The 21,128-nt window shown below is 40.4% G+C and overlaps 1 protein-coding gene across 4 annotated transcripts in view; it reads left to right on the plus strand.

The window, feature by feature from the left end:
• The first annotated feature begins 679 nt into the window (after nucleotides 1-679).
• Nucleotides 680-21,128, plus strand: part of LOC148080516 (enhancer of polycomb homolog 1-like) — a 37,298-nt gene continuing 16,849 nt past the window's right edge. For 3 of the 4 annotated variants that reach the window (XR_015710853.1, XR_015710854.1, XM_087788379.1), the window contains exons 1-10: nucleotides 5,959-6,264; nucleotides 10,436-10,595; nucleotides 11,760-11,905; nucleotides 11,985-12,191; nucleotides 12,275-12,423; nucleotides 13,801-13,954; nucleotides 14,062-14,220; nucleotides 14,288-14,377; nucleotides 14,439-14,584; nucleotides 19,293-19,684. Coding sequence is in view for 2 of the 4 variants with exons in the window: in XM_087788379.1 (XP_087644505.1) it covers nucleotides 6,112-6,264; nucleotides 10,436-10,595; nucleotides 11,760-11,905; nucleotides 11,985-12,191; nucleotides 12,275-12,423; nucleotides 13,801-13,954; nucleotides 14,062-14,220; nucleotides 14,288-14,377; nucleotides 14,439-14,584; nucleotides 19,293-19,684 (1,756 nt within the window). In the remaining 2 variants the exon portion in view is untranslated. Of the gene's footprint in view, nucleotides 903-1,272; nucleotides 1,328-5,958; nucleotides 6,265-10,435; nucleotides 10,596-11,759; nucleotides 11,906-11,984; nucleotides 12,192-12,274; nucleotides 12,424-13,800; nucleotides 13,955-14,061; nucleotides 14,221-14,287; nucleotides 14,378-14,438; nucleotides 14,585-19,292; nucleotides 19,685-21,128 lie in introns of those variants that run through there. The other variant, XM_087788380.1, reaches the window with a different exon arrangement.

Consider the following 21,128-nt stretch of genomic DNA (forward strand, 5'->3'; position numbering starts at 1 on the left):
GATCTGAAAAGTACTAACACACCTGTGATCTAAGAAGTACTAACACACCTGTGATCTGAGAAGTACTAACACACCTGTGATCTGAGAAGTACTAACACACCTGTGATCTGAAAAGTACTAACACACACCTGTGATCTGAGAAGTACTAACACACCTGTGATCTGAGAAGTACTAACACACCTGTGATCTGAAAAGTACTAACACACCTGTGATCTGAGAAGTACTAACACACCTGTGATCTAAGAAGTACTAACACACACCTGTGATCTGAGAAGTACTAACACACACCTGTGATCTGAGAAGTACTAACACACCTGTGATCTGAGAAGTACTAACACACCTGTGAGCTGAGAAGTACTAACACACCTGTGATCCAAGAAGTACTAACACACCTGTGATCTGAGAAGTACTAACACACCTGTGATCCAAGAAGTACTAACACACCCGTGATCTCAGAAGTACTAACACACCTGTGATCTGAGAAGTACTAACACACCTGTGATGTATTGAAATACATTAATAAATCTACTTCTACGTCACTGATCACCGGAAACGTTAAACCACGTCACGTGACAAACTGAGGCGCCTCGGGTGACGGTGGGCGTGGTCAAGTGGTTCACGGTCCAATCAGAATGTTCGCTTCAAGCCGCTGCTGCTCAGTTTGTTTTTCTTCTCTGGAGTCGAAGCTGTGACTCTGAGACTCCGAGGATTATTGTCTCCACAAGAACATCAAACCTCGCAGCTTCTCTTTCAACTGAACTCTACTTTGTTCCAGGAGGAATTATTCCGAATAACAATCGTTTTGTTCCGAGCTGACCAGCAGCTAACTAGCGTTAGCATAGAAGCTACTAGCTACTAGCATGATAACCAGGAGAACTAAAGTCTGTCGGAGCCTCGACCAGGTTAGTTGTCTTCTGTGACCTTAGTTTGACCCACATCACCATGTTTGGATCAACTAGTTTGACGAGTCACGTTTGTTGACTTGTTGACGAGCAGGGCTAGCGTTAGCATCTGTCTGTTAGCATCGCTGCTGTTTGCTAACATGTTGAAAGAATGTTAACTTTAACTTTAACAATATCGTTGTCTTCGTCGTCACGTGTTTCAAAGTGACTTTCTGTTTAAAACTCATTTACTCATGAGTGTCTTAATGTGTTTCTGCCTCTGAACAATGTCTTCACCAAGAGTGACTCTCTTGTAACTTCTGCATGTTCTTCTTCTAATGTTGTCTTATAATAATAATAATAATACTCTCTTCATACTTCTCACCCTCAGACCTCCAGCACAGGTGAACATGGAGCAGGTGTTTGGATGATGTTCACCATCTTACGTGAGTCATGACACATGTTCTAAACCTGCTCTGTGTTGAGATCATTCACTGGTTCTTCAGTTTCTAATCCGCCATCAAAAAGATCCAATGTTTACGACGCTGGAAATAAAAGTTTTCTGATCCTATGAATGTGTTTTGGTTCCAACTGTTCAGGTGTTTATCCACCTCTGGCTGGAGGTTCAGAGATGATCAGATAAACATGAAATAAATGTATCAAAACAATATCCAGCGACACGTTAGTTGACAAATCATGAAAGGAATTCATGAAATCATTAGTCGGCATTTCATACGTCGTAAGTCCAATTTTTTTCTTAGAAATATCAGCATATGAAAAAGAAAACTTGTTAGTTTACTTCTCAAAGTATCAGGTAACATTTATTGAAAGAGATGAAAGAACAGATTCAGTACAAACTTCAGAAATATACGTTTTCTTTGATGCATGAAGTGTGTTTGGAGCCAATTCTTATGTCGCTCCGAGCCACGTGTCCAGTGTCTTCTGTGCAGGAAAGATTTCAAAATCCAAATGATTAGAGTTTACCAAGAATTCATGTCTAAACATTTTTGTCCCCAAACCTGTGAAATTGACGTGATATTTTAAAATGTTGGTGGATTGTCAAGTTGGCTCAATATTTAACGTTTAATATTTAACTATGGTTTAATCTCCCTTGAATGGCTGCATGAGAAGAAGCAGGTCCTGCCACAACAAAAGGTTACGAACATCTGGTTCGTTGTTATCTCATCTGCACAAACCTGGTCACGTTAACTTCAATGAAGAGTTTTCAACACACTCCACACATTAGTTGAACTTGGATCAGTTGTGTTTGGTGACCAGAACTAGCAGCTGGGAGGCTGGTTCTGGTTCTTCAAGATGGCCCAGATGTTTGGCTTCAGGTCCTGGTAAAAAGAGTATGTAAAGAACTTGTGTAGCCTCGACTGTCATGAGGAGTTTGTCACTTTGTAACTCGTGTGTGCGTGTGTGTGTGCGTGTGTGTGTGTGTGCGTGCGTGCGACTGCTCTGAAAAAAGTGGTCTTTTGCGTGCGTTCAAATGTTAGTAAAACTTAAAGCTTCTAAATTCCATAAAACATTCATGTTTCCACTTCCTGCTGCTGCGACTCCTGCTCAGACTGATTTGTTTTAAAGTCATTTCTACCGGTTCCTGGACTTACAGTAAATACTTAATCACGACTCCACCATCTAGCGTCGACTCCACCATCTAGCGTCGACTCCACCATCTAGCGTCGACTCCACCATCTAGCGTCGACTCCACCATCTAGCGTCGACTCCACCATCTAGCGTCGACTCCACCATCTAGCGTCGACTCCACCATCTAGCATCGACTCCACCATCTAGCGTCGACTCCACCATCTAGCGTCGACTCCACCATCTAGCATCGACTCCACCATCTAGTGCGTCTCAATTCTTAGTATGTAAATATAGTGCTCCATACACACTAAATTGTCACTAAAACACTAAAAAACTGAGTATGGATTGATGGATACTATCTACACTAAACGACTCCATCTTAGTGAAGTTGTAAACGGAAGTTACGTCATATATATGTACAACACACCTATATATATATATATATATATATATTCATATACTTACAGGTGTATTTTCCGCAGCAGTACGAGGATAAACATGTCTCTGCTGCTGATACCAGCTTAAATATCTCGAGAATATTTCGATTCTCATGTTTTTTCTTTATTTCTTTTTCCAAACTTGCAAAACGTGCTGCCAGCAGGTGTCGCTAGTGTTCCTACAGCTGGTTGAAACCATCGTTAAATAGAAGTAGAAGAAGAAGCTGTCGCGTCATTTCCTGTTAGTGTGTAGCAGCAGAGTTTGATTTGAGACAAACTGTGGAGGATTAGTTACTAGTTAGTACGTACACTATCCTGATGATACTAACTTCTAGTATACTAAGAGAAGTATGTTTGAGACATACTATCTGTGGAGGATTAGTTACTAGTTAGTACGTACACTATCCTGATGCATACTAACTTCTAGTATACTAAGAGAAGTATGTTTGAGACATACTATCTGTGGAGGATTAGTTACTAGTTAGTACGTACACTATCCTGATGATACTAACTTCTAGTATACTAAGAGAAGTATGTTTGAGACATACTATCTGTGGAGGATTAGTTACTAGTTAGTACGTACACTATCCTGATGATACTAACTTCTAGTATACTAAGAGAAGTATGTGATTTGAGACATACTATCTGTAGAGGATTAGTTACTAGTTAGTATACTAGAAGTTAGTATGCATCAGGATAGTGAACGTACTAAGAGAAGTATGTGATTTGAGACATACTATCTGTAGAGGATTAGTTACTAGTTAGTACGTACACTATCCTGATGATACTAACTTCTAGTATACTAAGAGAAGTATGTTTGAGACATACTATCTGTGGAGGATTAGTTACTAGTTAGTACATACACTATCCTGATGATACTAACTTCTAGTATACTAAGAGAAGTATGTTTGAGACATACTATCTGTGGAGGATTAGTTACTAGTTAGTACGTACACTATCCTGATGATACTAACTTCTAGTATACTAAGAGAAGTATGTTTGAGACATACTATCTGTGGAGGATTAGTTACTAGTTAGTACATACACTATCCTGATGATACTAACTTCTAGTATACTAAGAGAAGTATGTTTGAGACATACTATCTGTGGAGGATTAGTTACTAGTTAGTACATACACTATCCTGATGATACTAACTTCTAGTATACTAAGAGAAGTATGTTTGAGACATACTATCTGTGGAGGATTAGTTACTAGTTAGTACATACACTATCCTGATGATACTAACTTCTAGTATACTAAGAGAAGTATGTTTGAGACATACTATCTGTGGAGGATTAGTTACTAGTTAGTACGTACACTATCCTGATGATACTAACTTCTAGAATACTAAGAGAAGTATGTTTGAGACATACTATCTGTGGAGGATTAGTTACTAGTTAGTACGTACACTATCCTGATGATACTAACTTCTAGTATACTAAGAGAAGTATGTGATTTGAGACATACTATCTGTAGAGGATTAGTTACTAGTTAGTATACTAGAAGTTAGTATGCATCAGGATAGTGAACGTACTAAGAGAAGTATGTGATTTGAGACATACTATCTGTAGAGGATTAGTTACTAGTTAGTACGTACACTATCCTGATGATACTAACTTCTAGTATACTAAGAGAAGTATGTTTGAGACATACTATCTGTGGAGGATTAGTTACTAGTTAGTACATACACTATCCTGATGATACTAACTTCTAGTATACTAAGAGAAGTATGTTTGAGACATACTATCTGTGGAGGATTAGTTACTAGTTAGTACGTACACTATCCTGATGATACTAACTTCTAGTATACTAAGAGAAGTATGTTTGAGACATACTATCTGTGGAGGATTAGTTACTAGTTAGTACATACACTATCCTGATGATACTAACTTCTAGTATACTAAGAGAAGTATGTTTGAGACATACTATCTGTGGAGGATTAGTTACTAGTTAGTACGTACACTATCCTGATGATACTAACTTCTAGTATACTAAGAGAAGTATGTGATTTGAGACATACTATCTGTGGAGGATTAGTTACTAGTTAGTACATACACTATCCTGATGATACTAACTTCTAGTATACTAAGAGAAGTATGTTTGAGACATACTATCTGTGGAGGATTAGTTACTAGTTAGTACGTACACTATCCTGATGATACTAACTTCTAGTATACTAAGAGAAGTATGTGATTTGAGACATACTATCTGTGGAGGATTAGTTACTAGTTAGTACGTACACTATCCTGATGATACTAACTTCTAGTATACTAAGAGAAGTATGTTTGAGACATACTATCTGTGGAGGATTAGTTACTAGTTAGTACGTACACTATCCTGATGATACTAACTTCTAGTATACTAAGAGAAGTATGTGATTTGTTCCACATGTTTAAGATTGTTTTGACCTTCTTCTGTCGCCAGAATAAAAAAAATGGCACGAGTTTGATTTTCCAAAGTCAAAGGGAATCTTCTGAGTCACAATGTTGTCATAAGAGTGTCTCTTGAAGACGTCGATGTTAGCTTAGCTTAGGTAGAAGTTTGTTGATAAATCAATGTGTTTCTCAAACTCGTTGACTGAGTTCTATCTGTTACAACTTAAACATGTTTTATTTTCCACGATCACAAGAAACGCTGTTTAATGAAGAGCTTATGAGCGAATATAACTTGTGTATGAGGAGAATTGATGACGTCATGGAGAGCAGGTCTTCTGCCACAGGGAGGCGACCTTGACCCGGTGATGGACGTGATTGTAATACAGGTTATAAAGCTTTATCCATAATGACTGATGAGTGGATTTATAGATGGTTCTCATGACAACCTGTGGTCAACAGGGTGGTGTGTGTGTGTGTGAAGTGTGTGTCAGAGCGAAGTGTCTTAAGTTCGGTACTTTATCGATTATTCTCGACTGATGTTCAGCAGATGTGCTGAAGTTCACGCGTGAAGGTGAGTTGACGTCAGTGCGCAGACTCGTCATCGCTCTGGTCACTGATCTTCTCCCGCCCTCTCGCTCCCGCGCTCCGTCTGAGGCGCGCCTGCGCGGGAATGGCTGTTGGTGGCGGGGCGTGCACGAGCGAGTAATGTCCGCCATGTTGGCCATGGCGTGGTGAGCCGGGAGCGGCGGAGGACCACCAGCACCGACGGAGACCCGGGTCTGCGCTCACTCTGACCCGCGCAGGCTCGTGCGTGTCTTCCCGCCAACATGAGCAAGCTGTCGTTCCGGGCGCGAGCTCTGGACGCGAGCCGAGCCCTGCCCGTGTTCCGCTGCGAGGACCTGCCGGACCTGCACGAGTACGCGTCCATCAACCGGGCGGTGCCGCAGATGCCCACCGGGATGGAGAAGGAGGAGGAATCGGTGCGTAGGGTCCGTGTGTTCGCTGCTCAGCTGGATGTGCGCAGCTCTCATGGCCGCCATGTTGTCTGCGCGAGGCTCGGCGGACCGCCTCGGGTACCGAACCAGGCGGACCCGCAGTCGCACCCGCGGCGCCGTGACGCTGTCGTCGAGCGATATTGGGGTTCAAGCCCGCGCTAGCTTTGGAGGTTCTGGTTCAAAACAGCGTTTATTGCACAAAGACGTCACGTGACGCGTCTCTGTCCCGCCATTTTGTTGGCCGAGTGTCTGCAGTGAACGGCAGCGGCCGCCAGGGGGAGACCGTGAGTCGGTGCGGGATGACAGCAGTGTTGACAGATGAGCACGTGGTGTTGTTTAGATCCGATCATACCTGTGATGGTGTGTTGTTTAGATCCGATCATAGCTGTGATGGTGTGTTGTTTAGATCATACCTGTGATGGTGTGTTGTTTAGATCCGATCATACCTGTGATGGTGTGTTGTTTAGATCTGATTATACCTGTGATGGTGTGTTGTTTAGATCCGATCACACCTGTGATGGTGTGTTGTTTAGATCCGATTATACCTGTGATGGTGTGTTGTTTAGATCTGATCATACCTGTGATGGTGTGTTGTTTAGATCTGATCATACCTGTGATGGTGTGTTGTTTAGATCATACCTGTGATGGTGTGTTGTTTAGATCTGATCACACCTGTGATGGTGTGTTGTTTAGATCATACCTGTGATGGTGTGTTGTTTAGATCTGATCATACCTGTGATGGTGTGTTGTTTAGATCTGATCACACCTGTGATGGTGTGTTGTTTAGATCTGATCATACCTGTGATGGTGTGTTGTTTAGATCTGATCACACCTGTGATGGTGTGTTGTTTAGATCTGATCATACCTGTGATGGTGTGTTGTTTAGATCTGATCATACCTGTGATGGTGTGTTGTTTAGATCTGATCATACCTGTGATGGTGTGTTGTTTAGATCCGATCATACCTGTGATGGTGTGTTGTTTAGATCTGATCACACCTGTGATGGTGTGTTGTTTAGATCATACCTGTGATGGTGTGTTGTTTAGATCTGATCATACCTGTGATGGTGTGTTGTTTAGATCTGATCATACCTGTGATGGTGTGTTGTTTAGATCTGATCACACCTGTGATGGTGTGTTGTTTAGATCACACCTGTGATGGTGTGTTGTTTAGATCTGATCATACCTGTGATGGTGTGTTGTTTAGATCTGATCACACCTGTGATGGTGTGTTGTTTAGATCTGATCACACCTGTGATGGTGTGTTGTTTAGATCACACCTGTGATGGTGTGTTGTTTAGATCCGATCATACCTGTGATGGTGTGTTGTTTAGATCTGATCACACCTGTGATGGTGTGTTGTTTAGATCACACCTGTGATGGTGTGTTGTTTAGATCACACCTGTGATGGTGTGTTGTTTAGATCTGATCACACCCGTGATGGTGTGTTGTTTAGATCTGATCACACCCGTGATGGTGTGTTGTTTAGATCTGATCACACCTGTGATGGTGTGTTGTTTAGATCTGATCACACCTGTGATGGTGTGTTGTTTAGATCTGATCATACCTGTGATGGTGTGTTGTTTAGATCTGATCACACCTGTGATGGTGTGTTGTTTAGATCTGATCACACCTGTGATGGTGTGTTGTTTAGATCTGATCACACCTGTGATGGTGTGTTGTTTAGATCTGATCATACCTGTGATGGTGTGTTGTTTAGATCTGATCACACCTGTGATGGTGTGTTGTTTAGATCTGATCATACCTGTGATGGTGTGTTGTTTAGATCTGATCACACCTGTGATGGTGTGTTGTTTAGATCTGATCATACCTGTGATGGTGTGTTGTTTAGATCTGATCATACCTGTGATGGTGTGTTGTTTAGATCTGATCACACCTGTGATGGTGTGTTGTTTAGATCTGATCACACCTGTGATGGTGTGTTGTTTAGATCTGATCATACCTGTGATGGTGTGTTGTTTAGATCTGATCACACCTGTGATGGTGTGTTGTTTAGATCTGATCACACCTGTGATGGTGTGTTGTTTAGATCTGATCATACCTGTGATGGTGTGTTGTTTAGATCTGATCACACCTGTGATGGTGTGTTGTTTAGATCTGATCATACCTGTGATGGTGTGTTGTTTAGATCTGATCACACCTGTGATGGTGTGTTGTTTAGATCTGATCACACCTGTGATGGTGTGTTGTTTAGATCTGATCACACCTGTGATGGTGTGTTGTTTAGATCTGATCACACCTGTGATGGTGTGTTGTTTAGATCTGATCACACCTGTGATGGTGTGTTGTTTAGATCTGATCACACCTGTGATGGTGTGTTGTTTAGATCTGATCATACCTGTGATGGTGTGTTGTTTAGATCTGATCACACCTGTGATGGTGTGTTGTTTAGATCTGATCATACCTGTGATGGTGTGTTGTTTAGATCTGATCATACCTGTGATGGTGTGTTGTTTAGATCTGATCATACCTGTGATGGCGTGTTGTTTAGATCTGATCACACCTGTGATGGTGTGTTGTTTAGATCTGATCACACCTTTGATGGTGTGTTGTTTAGATCTGATCATACCTGTGATGGTGTGTTGTTTAGATCTGATCATACCTGTGATGGTGTGTTGTTTAGATCTGATCATACCTGTGATGGTGTGTTGTTTAGATCACACCTGTGATGGTGTGTTGTTTAGATCTGATCATACCTGTGATGGTGTGTTGTTTAGATCACACCTGTGATGGTGTGTTGTTTAGATCTGATCACACCTGTGATGGTGTGTTGTTTAGATCTGATCACACCTGTGATGGTGTGTTGTTTAGATCTGATCACACCTGTGATGGTGTGTTGTTTAGATCATACCTGTGATGGTGTGTTGTTTAGATCTGATCATACCTGTGATGGTGTGTTGTTTAGATCTGATCACACCTGTGATGGTGTGTTGTTTAGATCATACCTGTGATGGTGTGTTGTTTAGATCTGATCATACCTGTGATGGTGTGTTGTTTAGATCTGATCATACCTGTGATGGTGTGTTGTTTAGATCTGATCACACCTGTGATGGTGTGTTGTTTAGATCTGATCACACCTGTGATGGTGTGTTGTTTAGATCTGATCACACCTGTGATGGTGTGTTGTTTAGATCTGATCACACCTGTGATGGTGTGTTGTTTAGATCTGATCACACCTGTGATGGTGTGTTGTTTAGATCTGATCACACCTGTGATGGTGTGTTGTTTAGATCTGATCACACCTGTGATGGTGTGTTGTAACAATACAAGAATATTGACCACTTGTGTTTGACGTGGTAGTACTTTGTGTTCTTAGAACATTTTGAATGAAACGAATGTCCTTGAAAGATGTATTTAATCTGGTAACTTATCATCTGATGTATGGTTGACTTGATCAGATCCTTAACGTGTCCAATGTTTTCATGTGTTGGAGAAGATTTGTTTTTGTAATGCTTTTTGACACTAGTTTGTCTCATTGAATTTTATTGTGTCTGAAGGTATCTGGTTGAGGTTTATCGTCAGACGTAAACACACTGTACACGTCCACGCCGCTCATTACATCACAGTGACAAGAGATAAAGAGTTTTACTACGCTCGGCTCACTGACCCACATCCTGTCCACCAACAATAGATGGTTCTAGTGGAGCTGTGACCCGTGTTGAGGTCTCTCTGGATACTTTAGCATAGATGAGACGCTGTAGATCTTGGTCACTGTGCGATTGTTGTGTTTTGTTGGTCACTGTGCGTTTCTTGTGTTTTGTTGGTCACTGTGCATTTGTTGTTACCTTCTTGACTGATGGTTGGTTATCAAACTCACAAATAAAGTAGATATGATGAGTCTTGAACGGGGAGACTTTTAAGATGATTTTTAAGAGGACTCTTCTTGAACGTGATGACTTTTAAGATGACTCTTCTTGAACGTGATGACTTTTAAGATGACTTTTAAGAGGACTCTTCTTGAACGTGATGACTTTTAAGATGACTTTTAAGAAGACTCTTAATCATGGAGAGGGCGTCTGCCTCGGACTGAAGCCGGTAGTTGGTTCCACAGCAGAGGGTCTTGAGAACTGAAGGTTCCATATGTACATGTATAGGATCCCAGAACGTTCCTCACTCTGCCTTCCTTCCGTCTACAGGAACACCATCTCCAGCGGGCCATCTCTGCGCAGCAGGTCTACGGCGAGAAGCGAGACAACATGGTGATCCCGGTCCCAGAGGCGGAGTGCAACATCACGCACTACGAGTCGCTCTACCCCGGGGAGTTCAAAATGCCAAAGCAGCTTATTCACATACAGCGTGAGTAGCATGTTACCTCGTCTTATCAGTAGCATGTTACCCCGTCTTATCAGTAGCATGTTACCCCGTCTTATCAGTAGCATGTTACCCCGTCTTATCAGTAGCATGTTACCCCGTCTTATCAGTAGCATGTTACCCCGTCTTATCATTAGCATGTTACCCCGTCTTATCATTAGCATGTTACCCCGTCTTATCATTAGCATGTTACCCCGTCTTATCAGTAGCATGTTACCTCATCTTATCAGTAGCATGTTACCCCATCTTATCAGTAGCATGTTACCTCATCTTATCAGTAGCCTGTTACCCCACCTTATCAGTAGCATGTTACCCCGTCTTATCAGTAGCATGTTACCCCGTCTTATCAGTAGCATGTTACCTCATCTTATCAGTAGCCTGTTACCCCACCTTATCAGTAGCATGTTACCCCGTCTTATCAGTAGCATGTTACCCCGTCTTATCAGTAGAATGTTACCCCGTCTTATCAGTAGCATGTTACCCCGTCTTATCATTAGCATGTTACCCCGTCTTATCACTAGCCTGTTACCCCGTCTTATCACTAGCCTGTTACCCCATCTTATCAGTAGCATGTTACCTCATCTTATCAGTAGCATGTTACCTCATCTTATCAGTAGCATGTTACCTCATCTTATCAGTAGCATGTTACCTCATCTTATCAGTAGCATGTTACCTCATCTTATCAGTAGCATGTTACCTCATCTTATCAGTAGCATGTTACCTCATCTTATCAGTAGCATGTTACCTCATCTTATCAGTAGCATGTTACCTCATCTTATCACTAGCATGTTACCTCATCTTATCAGTAGCATGTTACCTCATCTTATCAGTAGCATGTTACCTCATCTTATCAGTAGAAGTTGGAGCGAGAGTTCACCTTCTACGGTTGTTTATTCCGCTTCAAATTGACCTCAGTGTTTTGCTCTTGACATATTTAGAAATGAAACGGAACAAACGGGTCCAACATCACTAACACTCTTGGATCAACATGAGTTGACCTTCAAACCTTCTTAAAGACGTTGCAATGATTTCCTAAAGATTGAGAGAAAGTTGACGAGAAGACGCTTGTTTTGTAGCAACGATGCATTCAAAGTAAAAACGAATCCTGACGCGTCGCCTCCGATACTCAAACCCTTGTTCGTCTCTCAGCTTTCAGTTTGGACACAGAACAGCCGGACTACGACTTGGATTCTGGAGATGAAACGTTTGTGAATAAGCTGAAGAAAAAGATGGAAATCACGGCGCTGCAGTTTGAAGAGATGATCGACCGCCTGGAGAAAGGCAGCGGACAACAGGTGCTTGAATGAAGTCCTCGTGTGATTCAACAAACCAGTGTTTGGCTCTTTTTTTCATGCCGTTTGTCTGATGTTGCAGTTTGTGAGTCTGCAAGAAGCAAAGCTGCTGCTGAAGGAGGACGACGAGCTCATCAAGGAGGTGTTCGACTACTGGAGTCGCAAGAGGAAAGTGAGCAAGAGTGGAGCTCTGAGCACCAACGTGAAGCAGGAGAGGAGGGACGGATCCAGCACCAGCGACCCCTACGTGGCCTTTCGCAGACGGACGGAGAAGATGCAAACTCGAAAGGTGGCGATGGCTTCACGCTTGTCTTTTAAACCGTATGGAACCGTTGCAACATAACGACTCCAATCATGATGTCGTGTCTGTAGAACCGGAAGAACGACGAGGCCTCGTACGAGAAGATGCTGAAGCTGCGGCGGGATCTGAGTCGCGCCGTCACCATCTTGGAGATGATCAAGAGGCGAGAGAAGAGCAAGAGGGAACTTCTGCACCTCACGCTGGAGATCGTGGAGAAGAGGTGAGCCTTGTTTGTACGAGGTCACTGCTAGGACACAAACGCTGTGTTTGGATCAAAGTTCTGTCAGATGTGTTGGTTTGGGAGTAACTTGAAGGTGGTAACTATCTGAACGCTCGAGGTACTTTGATCCGTCTGAACACGACCTCTAAACTGAAGGATGTACTGTGAAGGTAGCAGCTCTCCTTTCAATGTCCTCTTATCCTGCCCGGATCTGTGTTCACATCCACGGATGGATTCCCTGATCGTCTTCATCGATGCGAGGAGTAGATCGCGTGACGTCATGTAAGAAAAATGCTGCAGAGAGCTTTGATCGGCGGCTGTGCATGTCAATCAAATAGATATCGTACTGATTGGTTGACGAGCTGCACGTACTTTCATGTGAAGCAAGAATGAAAGGAGCAAAAACTTCCCGACAGTTTCACGCAATTTGGAAAAACAAGAAGGAATTATGTTTCTTGATATTAATAATGTACAACAAACACAATGAAACCTTCTCTACGAGACAGAAACATCATGGGGTCACTTCCATCAAAGTGAAGGTTCAAATGAAGGGGTTCTCCTCATGTGATCATGAGATTCATCCTTAAAACACTTGTATCGACACAACATCACATGACGACTGTAAACACGTGTTTACATGTGAGTAGAACAAGAATACACGCGTGTGCAGTATAGTGATGTGAAGATGAATAAGTTACTGATGAAGTTACTTCAAGTTTTAAAGAAGCCACTGAAAACTAAAGTTTTCGTTCTAACAACCGTGTAAAATGTAAACATTGATCCTGGAGCACGTGTTGGATTCATGTCACGAATGTTTAACATGAACAAATATAAACCGTGAGTCCAGTTTGGGTTCATGATTTAATTTAAATAAGACATAATGAGACGTGGAAAGGGATGAACCTGTCTGAATGAAGGAGATTTGACACGACAGGCTTGAGCTTCAGGTCTCATGGACATGTTATGAAGTTACTCTCAGAGTGAAGGTATCTAAATATGAGAAGATACGCTCCTGTATTCTTTGACTCTATGAAGATGATTAAATCCACACATCCTTCCATCATGACGGTCAGTCATCTGAGTAAAGTATGTACTTGTGTTGATTTGATGAAGTAGATGTTTTGGTCTTGATCTTTATAAAAGAAGCTTGTGAACCGTGTGGACACTCCTGCTCTTCATGATGCACCAGAAGCTCTGCTTGATACTCTTGATAGTTGTTGTTGAAGGATTCTTTACAAGAACGATTCTTACAATCAGATTCAAGCGAAGTTGCCGTTTCCACGATGAAGATCCAAGGCTTCTGTACCTTCGTCGCCGTCATGACATTTTGTTTCAGCAATCCATGGTTTTCATGTGTTGACGTATGATCTGTTCTAGGAACACGGTGCCTGACTTTGGCTGTGAGCTGATGGCCGAGGCTCTGGCTCAGCGCTCGCTTGTCAAGCCCATGTACAGCCTCCCCAACACCCCCCTCTCAGTGAACAACCAGTACCGGCATCAGGACCACCTGGACTTGAAGGACTATAAGAAAGTAAGACTTCACTGCGTGTAGAGAAAGATGTTTAGAAATGAAATGATGTATAAACGAGATGAACAAAAGTTCCTGGTGTAGTTTATTAAAGTGAACCTCTGTGACAGCTGGACAAGAGTGAGACGGTTGCAACCAAGAGAACCTATGAAAAGAAACCCAAGATCCCTCAGCTGTCGACGCCTCTTCATTCTGGTCCCTCTGTGTTCAATCCCAAAGACCTCAACCAGTATGACTTCCCCAGCTCGGACGAGGAACCGTACTCGCAGGTGGGTCTTTGAATCGCTGATGTAAAGGAACGTTGATCATTTGGGTTTGAACTGATGTTCCTCACAGATTCATTCAGGATCCTCTGAGGCCGAGGAGGAGAACGACCCAGACGGCAGCTTTGTGTTCCGGAGGAAGGCCGGCTGTCAGTACTACGCTGTGAGTGTCCTGGACTTTAGCGTCGATCCGTGCATGAGATCTAACGCTTCTCTGCTGCTAGCTGCGTCAGAAGCAGGGCAGCTGGCCGTGGGTGAGCCCGCTGGAGGGAGGCCTGGGTCAGCCTCGCTTCCGCTTCTGTGTCACCTCGTTGAACATGCCTCCGCGGTGCATTGGTTTAGCTCGTCGTCGTGTCGCTCGAGGAGGCAGGTGAGTGGATGACATGTGACCTGAACTGATACCAGATCGTATCCATGCATTCTTTTGTACAAGGAAGGTGTTGAATAATGAAGGTACAATAAGTCAAGCAACACTTCATATGTTCAAATACACGTATAGTTCGTATGTCGTTCAAATACACGTATAGTTCGTATGTTGTTCAAATACACGTATAGTTCGTATGTCGTTCAAATACACGTATAGTTTGTATGTCGTTCAAATACACGTATAGTTCGTATGTTGTTCAAATACACGTATAGTTCGTATGTCGTTCAAATACACGTATAGTTCGTATGTCGTTCAAATACACGTATAGTTCGTATGTTGTTCAAATACACGTATAGTTCGTATGTCGTTCAAATACCTGATAGTTCGTATGTCGTTCAAATACACGTATAGTTCGTATGTTGTTCAAATACACGTATAGTTCGTATGTCGTTCAAATACACGTATAGTTTGTATGTCGTTCAAATACACGTATAGTTCGTATGTCGTTCAAATACACGTATAGTTCGTATGTTGTTCAAATACACGTATAGTTCGTATGTTGTTCAAATACACGTATAGTTCGTATGTCGTTCAAATACCTGATAGTTCGTATGTCGTTCAAATACACGTAAAGTTCGTATGTTGTTCAAATATACTTATGAACTATAAGTGTATTTGAACATATGAACTAAATGTTCAAATACACTTATAGTTCGTATGTCGTTCAAATACACTTATAGTTCGTATGTTGTTCAAATACACGTATAGTTCGTATGTCGTTCAAATACACGTATAGTTCGTATGTCGTTCAAATACACGTATAGTTCATATGTCATTCAAATATACTTATGAACTATAAGTATATTTGAACATATGAACTATATGTTCAAATATACTTATGAACTATAAGTGTATTTGAAAATATGAACTAAATGTTCAAATATACTTATGAACTATAAGTATATTTGAACATATGAACTAAATGTTCAAATATACTTATGAACTATAAGTGTATTTGAACATATGAACTATATGTTCAAATACACTTATAGTTCGTATGTTGTTCAAATACACGTATAGTTCGTATGTTGTTCAAATACACGTATAGTTCGTATGTCGTTCAAATACACGTATAGTTCGTATGTTGTTCAAATACACGTATAGTTCGTATGTCGTTCAAATACACGTATAGTTTGTATGTCGTTCAAATACACGTATAGTTCGTATGTTGTTCAAATACACGTATAGTTCGTATGTCGTTCAAATACACGTATAGTTCGTATGTCGTTCAAATACACGTATAGTTCGTATGTTGTTCAAATACACGTATAGTTCGTATGTCGTTCAAATACACGTATAGTTCGTATGTCGTTCAAATACACGTATAGTTCATATGTCATTCAAATATACTTATGAACTATAAGTATATTTGAACATATGAACTATATGTTCAAATATACTTATGAACTATAAGTGTATTTGAAAATATGAACTAAATGTTCAAATATACTTATGAACTATAAGTATATTTGAACATATGAACTAAATGTTCAAATATACTTATGAACTATAAGTGTATTTGAACATATGAACTATATGTTCAAATACACTTATAGTTCGTATGTTGTTCAAATACACGTATAGTTCGTATGTTGTTCAAATACACGTATAGTTCGTATGTCGTTCAAATACACGTATAGTTCGTATGTTGTTCAAATACACGTATAGTTCGTATGTCGTTCAAATACACGTATAGTTTGTATGTCGTTCAAATACACGTATAGTTCGTATGTTGTTCAAATACACGTATAGTTCGTATGTCGTTCAAATACACGTATAGTTCGTATGTCGTTCAAATACACGTATAGTTCGTATGTTGTTCAAATACACGTATAGTTCGTATGTCGTTCAAATACCTGATAGTTCGTATGTCGTTCAAATACACGTATAGTTCGTATGTTGTTCAAATACACGTATAGTTCGTATGTTGTTCAAATATACTTATGAACTATAAGTGTATTTGAACATATGAACTATATGTTCAAATACACGTATAGTTCGTATGTCGTTCAAATACACTTATAGTTCGTATGTTGTTCAAATACACGTATAGTTCGTATGTTGTTCAAATACACATATAGTTCGTATGTCGTTCAAATACACGTATAGTTCGTATGTTGTTCAAATACACGTATAGTTCGTATGTCGTTCAAATACACGTATAGTTTGTATGTCGTTCAAATACACGTATAGTTTGTATGTCGTTCAAATACACGTATAGTTCGTATGTTGTTCAAATACACGTATAGTTCGTATGTCGTTCAAATACACGTATAGTTCGTATGTCGTTCAAATACACGTATAGTTCGTATGTCGTTCAAATACACGTATAGTTCGTATGTCGTTCAAATACACGTATAGTTTGTATGTTGTTCAAATACACGTATAGTTCGTATGTCGTTCAAATACACGTATAGTTTGTATGTCGTTCAAATACACGTATAGTTTGTATGTCGTTCAAATACACGTATAGTTCGTATGTCGTTCAAATACACGTATAGTTCGTATGTTGTTCAAATACACGTATAGTTCGTATGTTGTTCAAATACACGTATAGTTCGTATGTTGTTCAAATACACGTATAGTTCGTATGTCGTTCAAATACACGTATAGTTCGTATGTCGTTCAAATACACGTATAGTTCGTATGTCGTTCAAATACACGTATAGTTCGTATGTCGTTCAAATACACGTATAGTTCGTATGTTGTTCAAATACACGTATAGTTCGTATGTCGTTCAAATACACGTATAGTTTGTATGTCGTTCAAATACACGTATAGTTCGTATGTCGTTCAAATACACGTATAGTTCGTATGTTGTTCAAATACACGTATAGTTCGTATGTTGTTCAAATACACGTATAGTTCGTATGTCGTTCAAATACCTGATAGTTCGTATGTCGTTCAAATACACGTAAAGTTCGTATGTTGTTCAAATATACTTATGAACTATAAGTGTATTTGAACATATGAACTAAATGTTCAAATACACTTATAGTTCGTATGTCGTTCAAATACACTTATAGTTCGTATGTTGTTCAAATACACGTATAGTTCGTATGTCGTTCAAATACACGTATAGTTTGTATGTCGTTCAAATACACGTATAGTTCGTATGTTGTTCAAATACACGTATAGTTCGTATGTCGTTCAAATACACGTATAGTTCGTATGTTGTTCAAATACACGTATAGTTCGTATGTCGTTCAAATACCTGATAGTTCGTATGTCGTTCAAATACACGTATAGTTCGTATGTTGTTCAAATACACGTATAGTTCGTATGTTGTTCAAATATACTTATGAACTATAAGTGTATTTGAACATATGAACTATATGTTCAAATACACGTATAGTTCGTATGTCGTTCAAATACACTTATAGTTCGTATGTTTTTCAAATACACTTATAGTTCGTATGTTGTTCAAATACACGTATAGTTCGTATGTTGTTCAAATACACGTATAGTTCGTATGTCGTTCAAATACACGTATAGTTCGTATGTTGTTCAAATACACGTATAGTTCGTATGTCGTTCAAATACACGTATAGTTTGTATGTCGTTCAAATACACGTATAGTTTGTATGTCGTTCAAATACACGTATAGTTCGTATGTTGTTCAAATACACGTATAGTTCGTATGTCGTTCAAATACACGTATAGTTCGTATGTCGTTCAAATACACGTATAGTTCGTATGTCGTTCAAATACACGTATAGTTCGTATGTCGTTCAAATACACGTATAGTTCGTATGTTGTTCAAATACACGTATAGTTCGTATGTCGTTCAAATACACGTATAGTTTGTATGTCGTTCAAATACACGTATAGTTTGTATGTCGTTCAAATACACGTATAGTTCGTATGTCGTTCAAATACACGTATAGTTCGTATGTTGTTCAAATACACGTATAGTTCGTATGTCGTTCAAATACCTGATAGTTCGTATGTCGTTCAAATACATGTATAGTTCGTATGTTGTTCAAATACACGTATAGTTCGTATGTTGTTCAAATATACTTATGAACTATAAGTGTATTTGAACATATGAACTAAATGTTCAAATACACTTATAGTTCGTATGTCGTTCAAATACACTTATAGTTCGTATGTTGTTCAAATACACGTATAGTTCGTATGTCGTTCAAATACACGTATAGTTCGTATGTCGTTCAAATACACGTATAGTTCGTATGTCATTCAAATATACTTATGAACTATAAATATATACGAACATATGAACTATATGTTCAAATATACTTATGAACTATAAGTGTATTTGAACATATGAACTAAATGTTCAAATATACTTATGAACTATAAGTATATTTGAACATATGAACTAAATGTTCAAATATACTTATGAACTATAAGTATATTTGAACATATGAACTACATGTTCAAATATACTTATGAACTATAAGTGTATTTGAACATATGAACTAAATGTTCAAATATACTTATGAACTATAAGTATATTTGAACATATGAACTAAATGTTCAAATATACTTATGAACTATAAGTGTATTTGAACATATGAACTATATGTTCAAATACACGTATAGTTCGTATGTCATTCAAATACACTTATAGTTCATATTGTTCGTCCATGTTTATTTTAGTGCGTCACTCATTTTCCTTTGCTCACAGGATCCTCTTGGACCGAGCTCACACAGGACTGGACGACAACAGCACCTGCCAACAAGAACTGCACACTTCTTCTCCACTTCCGAGCTCCCCTTTACGCAACGCTAACGCCTGTACCTCAGAAAATAATACCTCGGACCCCACCAGCTCCCCTCGTCATGTCCCGCCAGCCAGACAGACACCCGTGGACCTCAACCAGATTCTGTTGAACATCAAATCTTGCCGCTGGAGGCACTTCAGACCACGGACGCTCTCGCACCCTCCCTCAGATAGAGGGGAATTGTCTTTAAGTGGATCTAGGGATTTAAGTGGATCTCTGTCAGGACTTACCCGGAACTTGTCTTCTGGACCTAGCTCCCAGAACCGAACTGGTCCAGCTCCTCCTCCTATCAAGGGTGAGTGTTTTGTTATAACAACCATTATTTTCATTGGTTCTTCTTTTGACCTGAATCAAAAGAACCTTGTTTCACAAACATGTTGATGCTTGTTTTTGGATCTTTGTGGTCAAAATGTCGAGTACGAAACTCTTGTTGTGAACAGTGAAATAACTTCAGCTGAAGTCCATGTTGTGAGACCAGACCAGACTAGATGAGTTAAAATGTGATGAACTAAAAGCTTAAGTGAAGACCACAGTGATGCTGTGCTTCTGTTGGACCTGCTGTTGTTTACAACATGGAGCTCTTAATGTGGGTGTTTAATGGACGGATGTGAACTTGTCAAATTGTTTCTTAATGCAACAATTGTCTTTTTCAAAGCCTGGTGTTTGATGCAAGTCGTCTGAAGCCAAGAGTTCAACAAAGGTCATAGTTCACTGACTCCAGGGCAGAAAGATGCTTCTCTTGTGCCTGCACTGGATACATTTATGATGATGCGTAACACAGACTCCACACTTCTGAAGATGAAACCACACAAACTCACAAACCAGCTCCTCACGTGCTCTTTGAGACGAGCATCACGGTCACAGTAGTCGTGTCGGGGGTTCATCTTTGTGTTCTGGCGTTCTGTTCATGTTCAAGTGTGTGTCTGACGATGTGGTTCTTGAAAAACAACAGGTTTTATCCACACAGACAGTTTGATGAAGCATGTCTTTCTGCTTGATCCCCTCTGAGCCCCTGAGTGACGTTAAGTCACATGACCTTTCAACTGTCACAGCTCACGGTGAGACTCGTTCCTTCATCTCATCTGACAGAAGCTCCAGACTGAGAACATTTTCATTTGAATCATGTTGATATAGAACGTGGCAGAAATGATGCACAACCTTAAGCTACTTTTGGTGAACATTGTTTTTACTCCATCACTAGCCTAACTCAACATTGTTTATAGAGACCTTTCAAACAACAGTCGACAAAAGACAAGTACATAAACGTAACGCCTCAAATAAGAACATTTAAAAACTAAGGTTATACAATACAAATAAAAGGCACTAAACAGCTACAGAGTCTGGTGCTGTTAAAAGTGGGTTTTGAGACAGGATTTAAAGATGGACAGTGAGGAGCGAGAAAGCTCTGTCCCCTCTAAGCTTCCTCTTGGACCTCGGCACTACCAGGACCATGATGGTCCACTGGACTTGTTTCCAGCAGCACGGCACTGTTTTCAGTACCGGTTTCACTCTGAATCGACGCCATGATGGTGACGTCGAGCGACTGATTTGTCAGAGTAGCTTTGAAGAAGGGAAAGACGTGGCAGTGGAGGGGGAAACTTCCTTGTAGAAGAAACCTGGAGAAGAACCAGACTCGATGTTGACGGCCTCCTGCTTAGACCGGCCGGGAGGGTGGAGGGGTAAGAGAGTCCATGGAGGTGCTGGAGAGAACTCTGGATACTGAGGAGGTGGAGCCTGGA

The sequence above is a fragment of the Callionymus lyra genome, chromosome 4 (assembly GCF_982586985.1).
Source record: "Callionymus lyra chromosome 4, fCalLyr1.hap1.1, whole genome shotgun sequence".
In the NCBI taxonomy this organism is placed as follows: domain Eukaryota; kingdom Metazoa; phylum Chordata; class Actinopteri; order Syngnathiformes; family Callionymidae; genus Callionymus; species Callionymus lyra.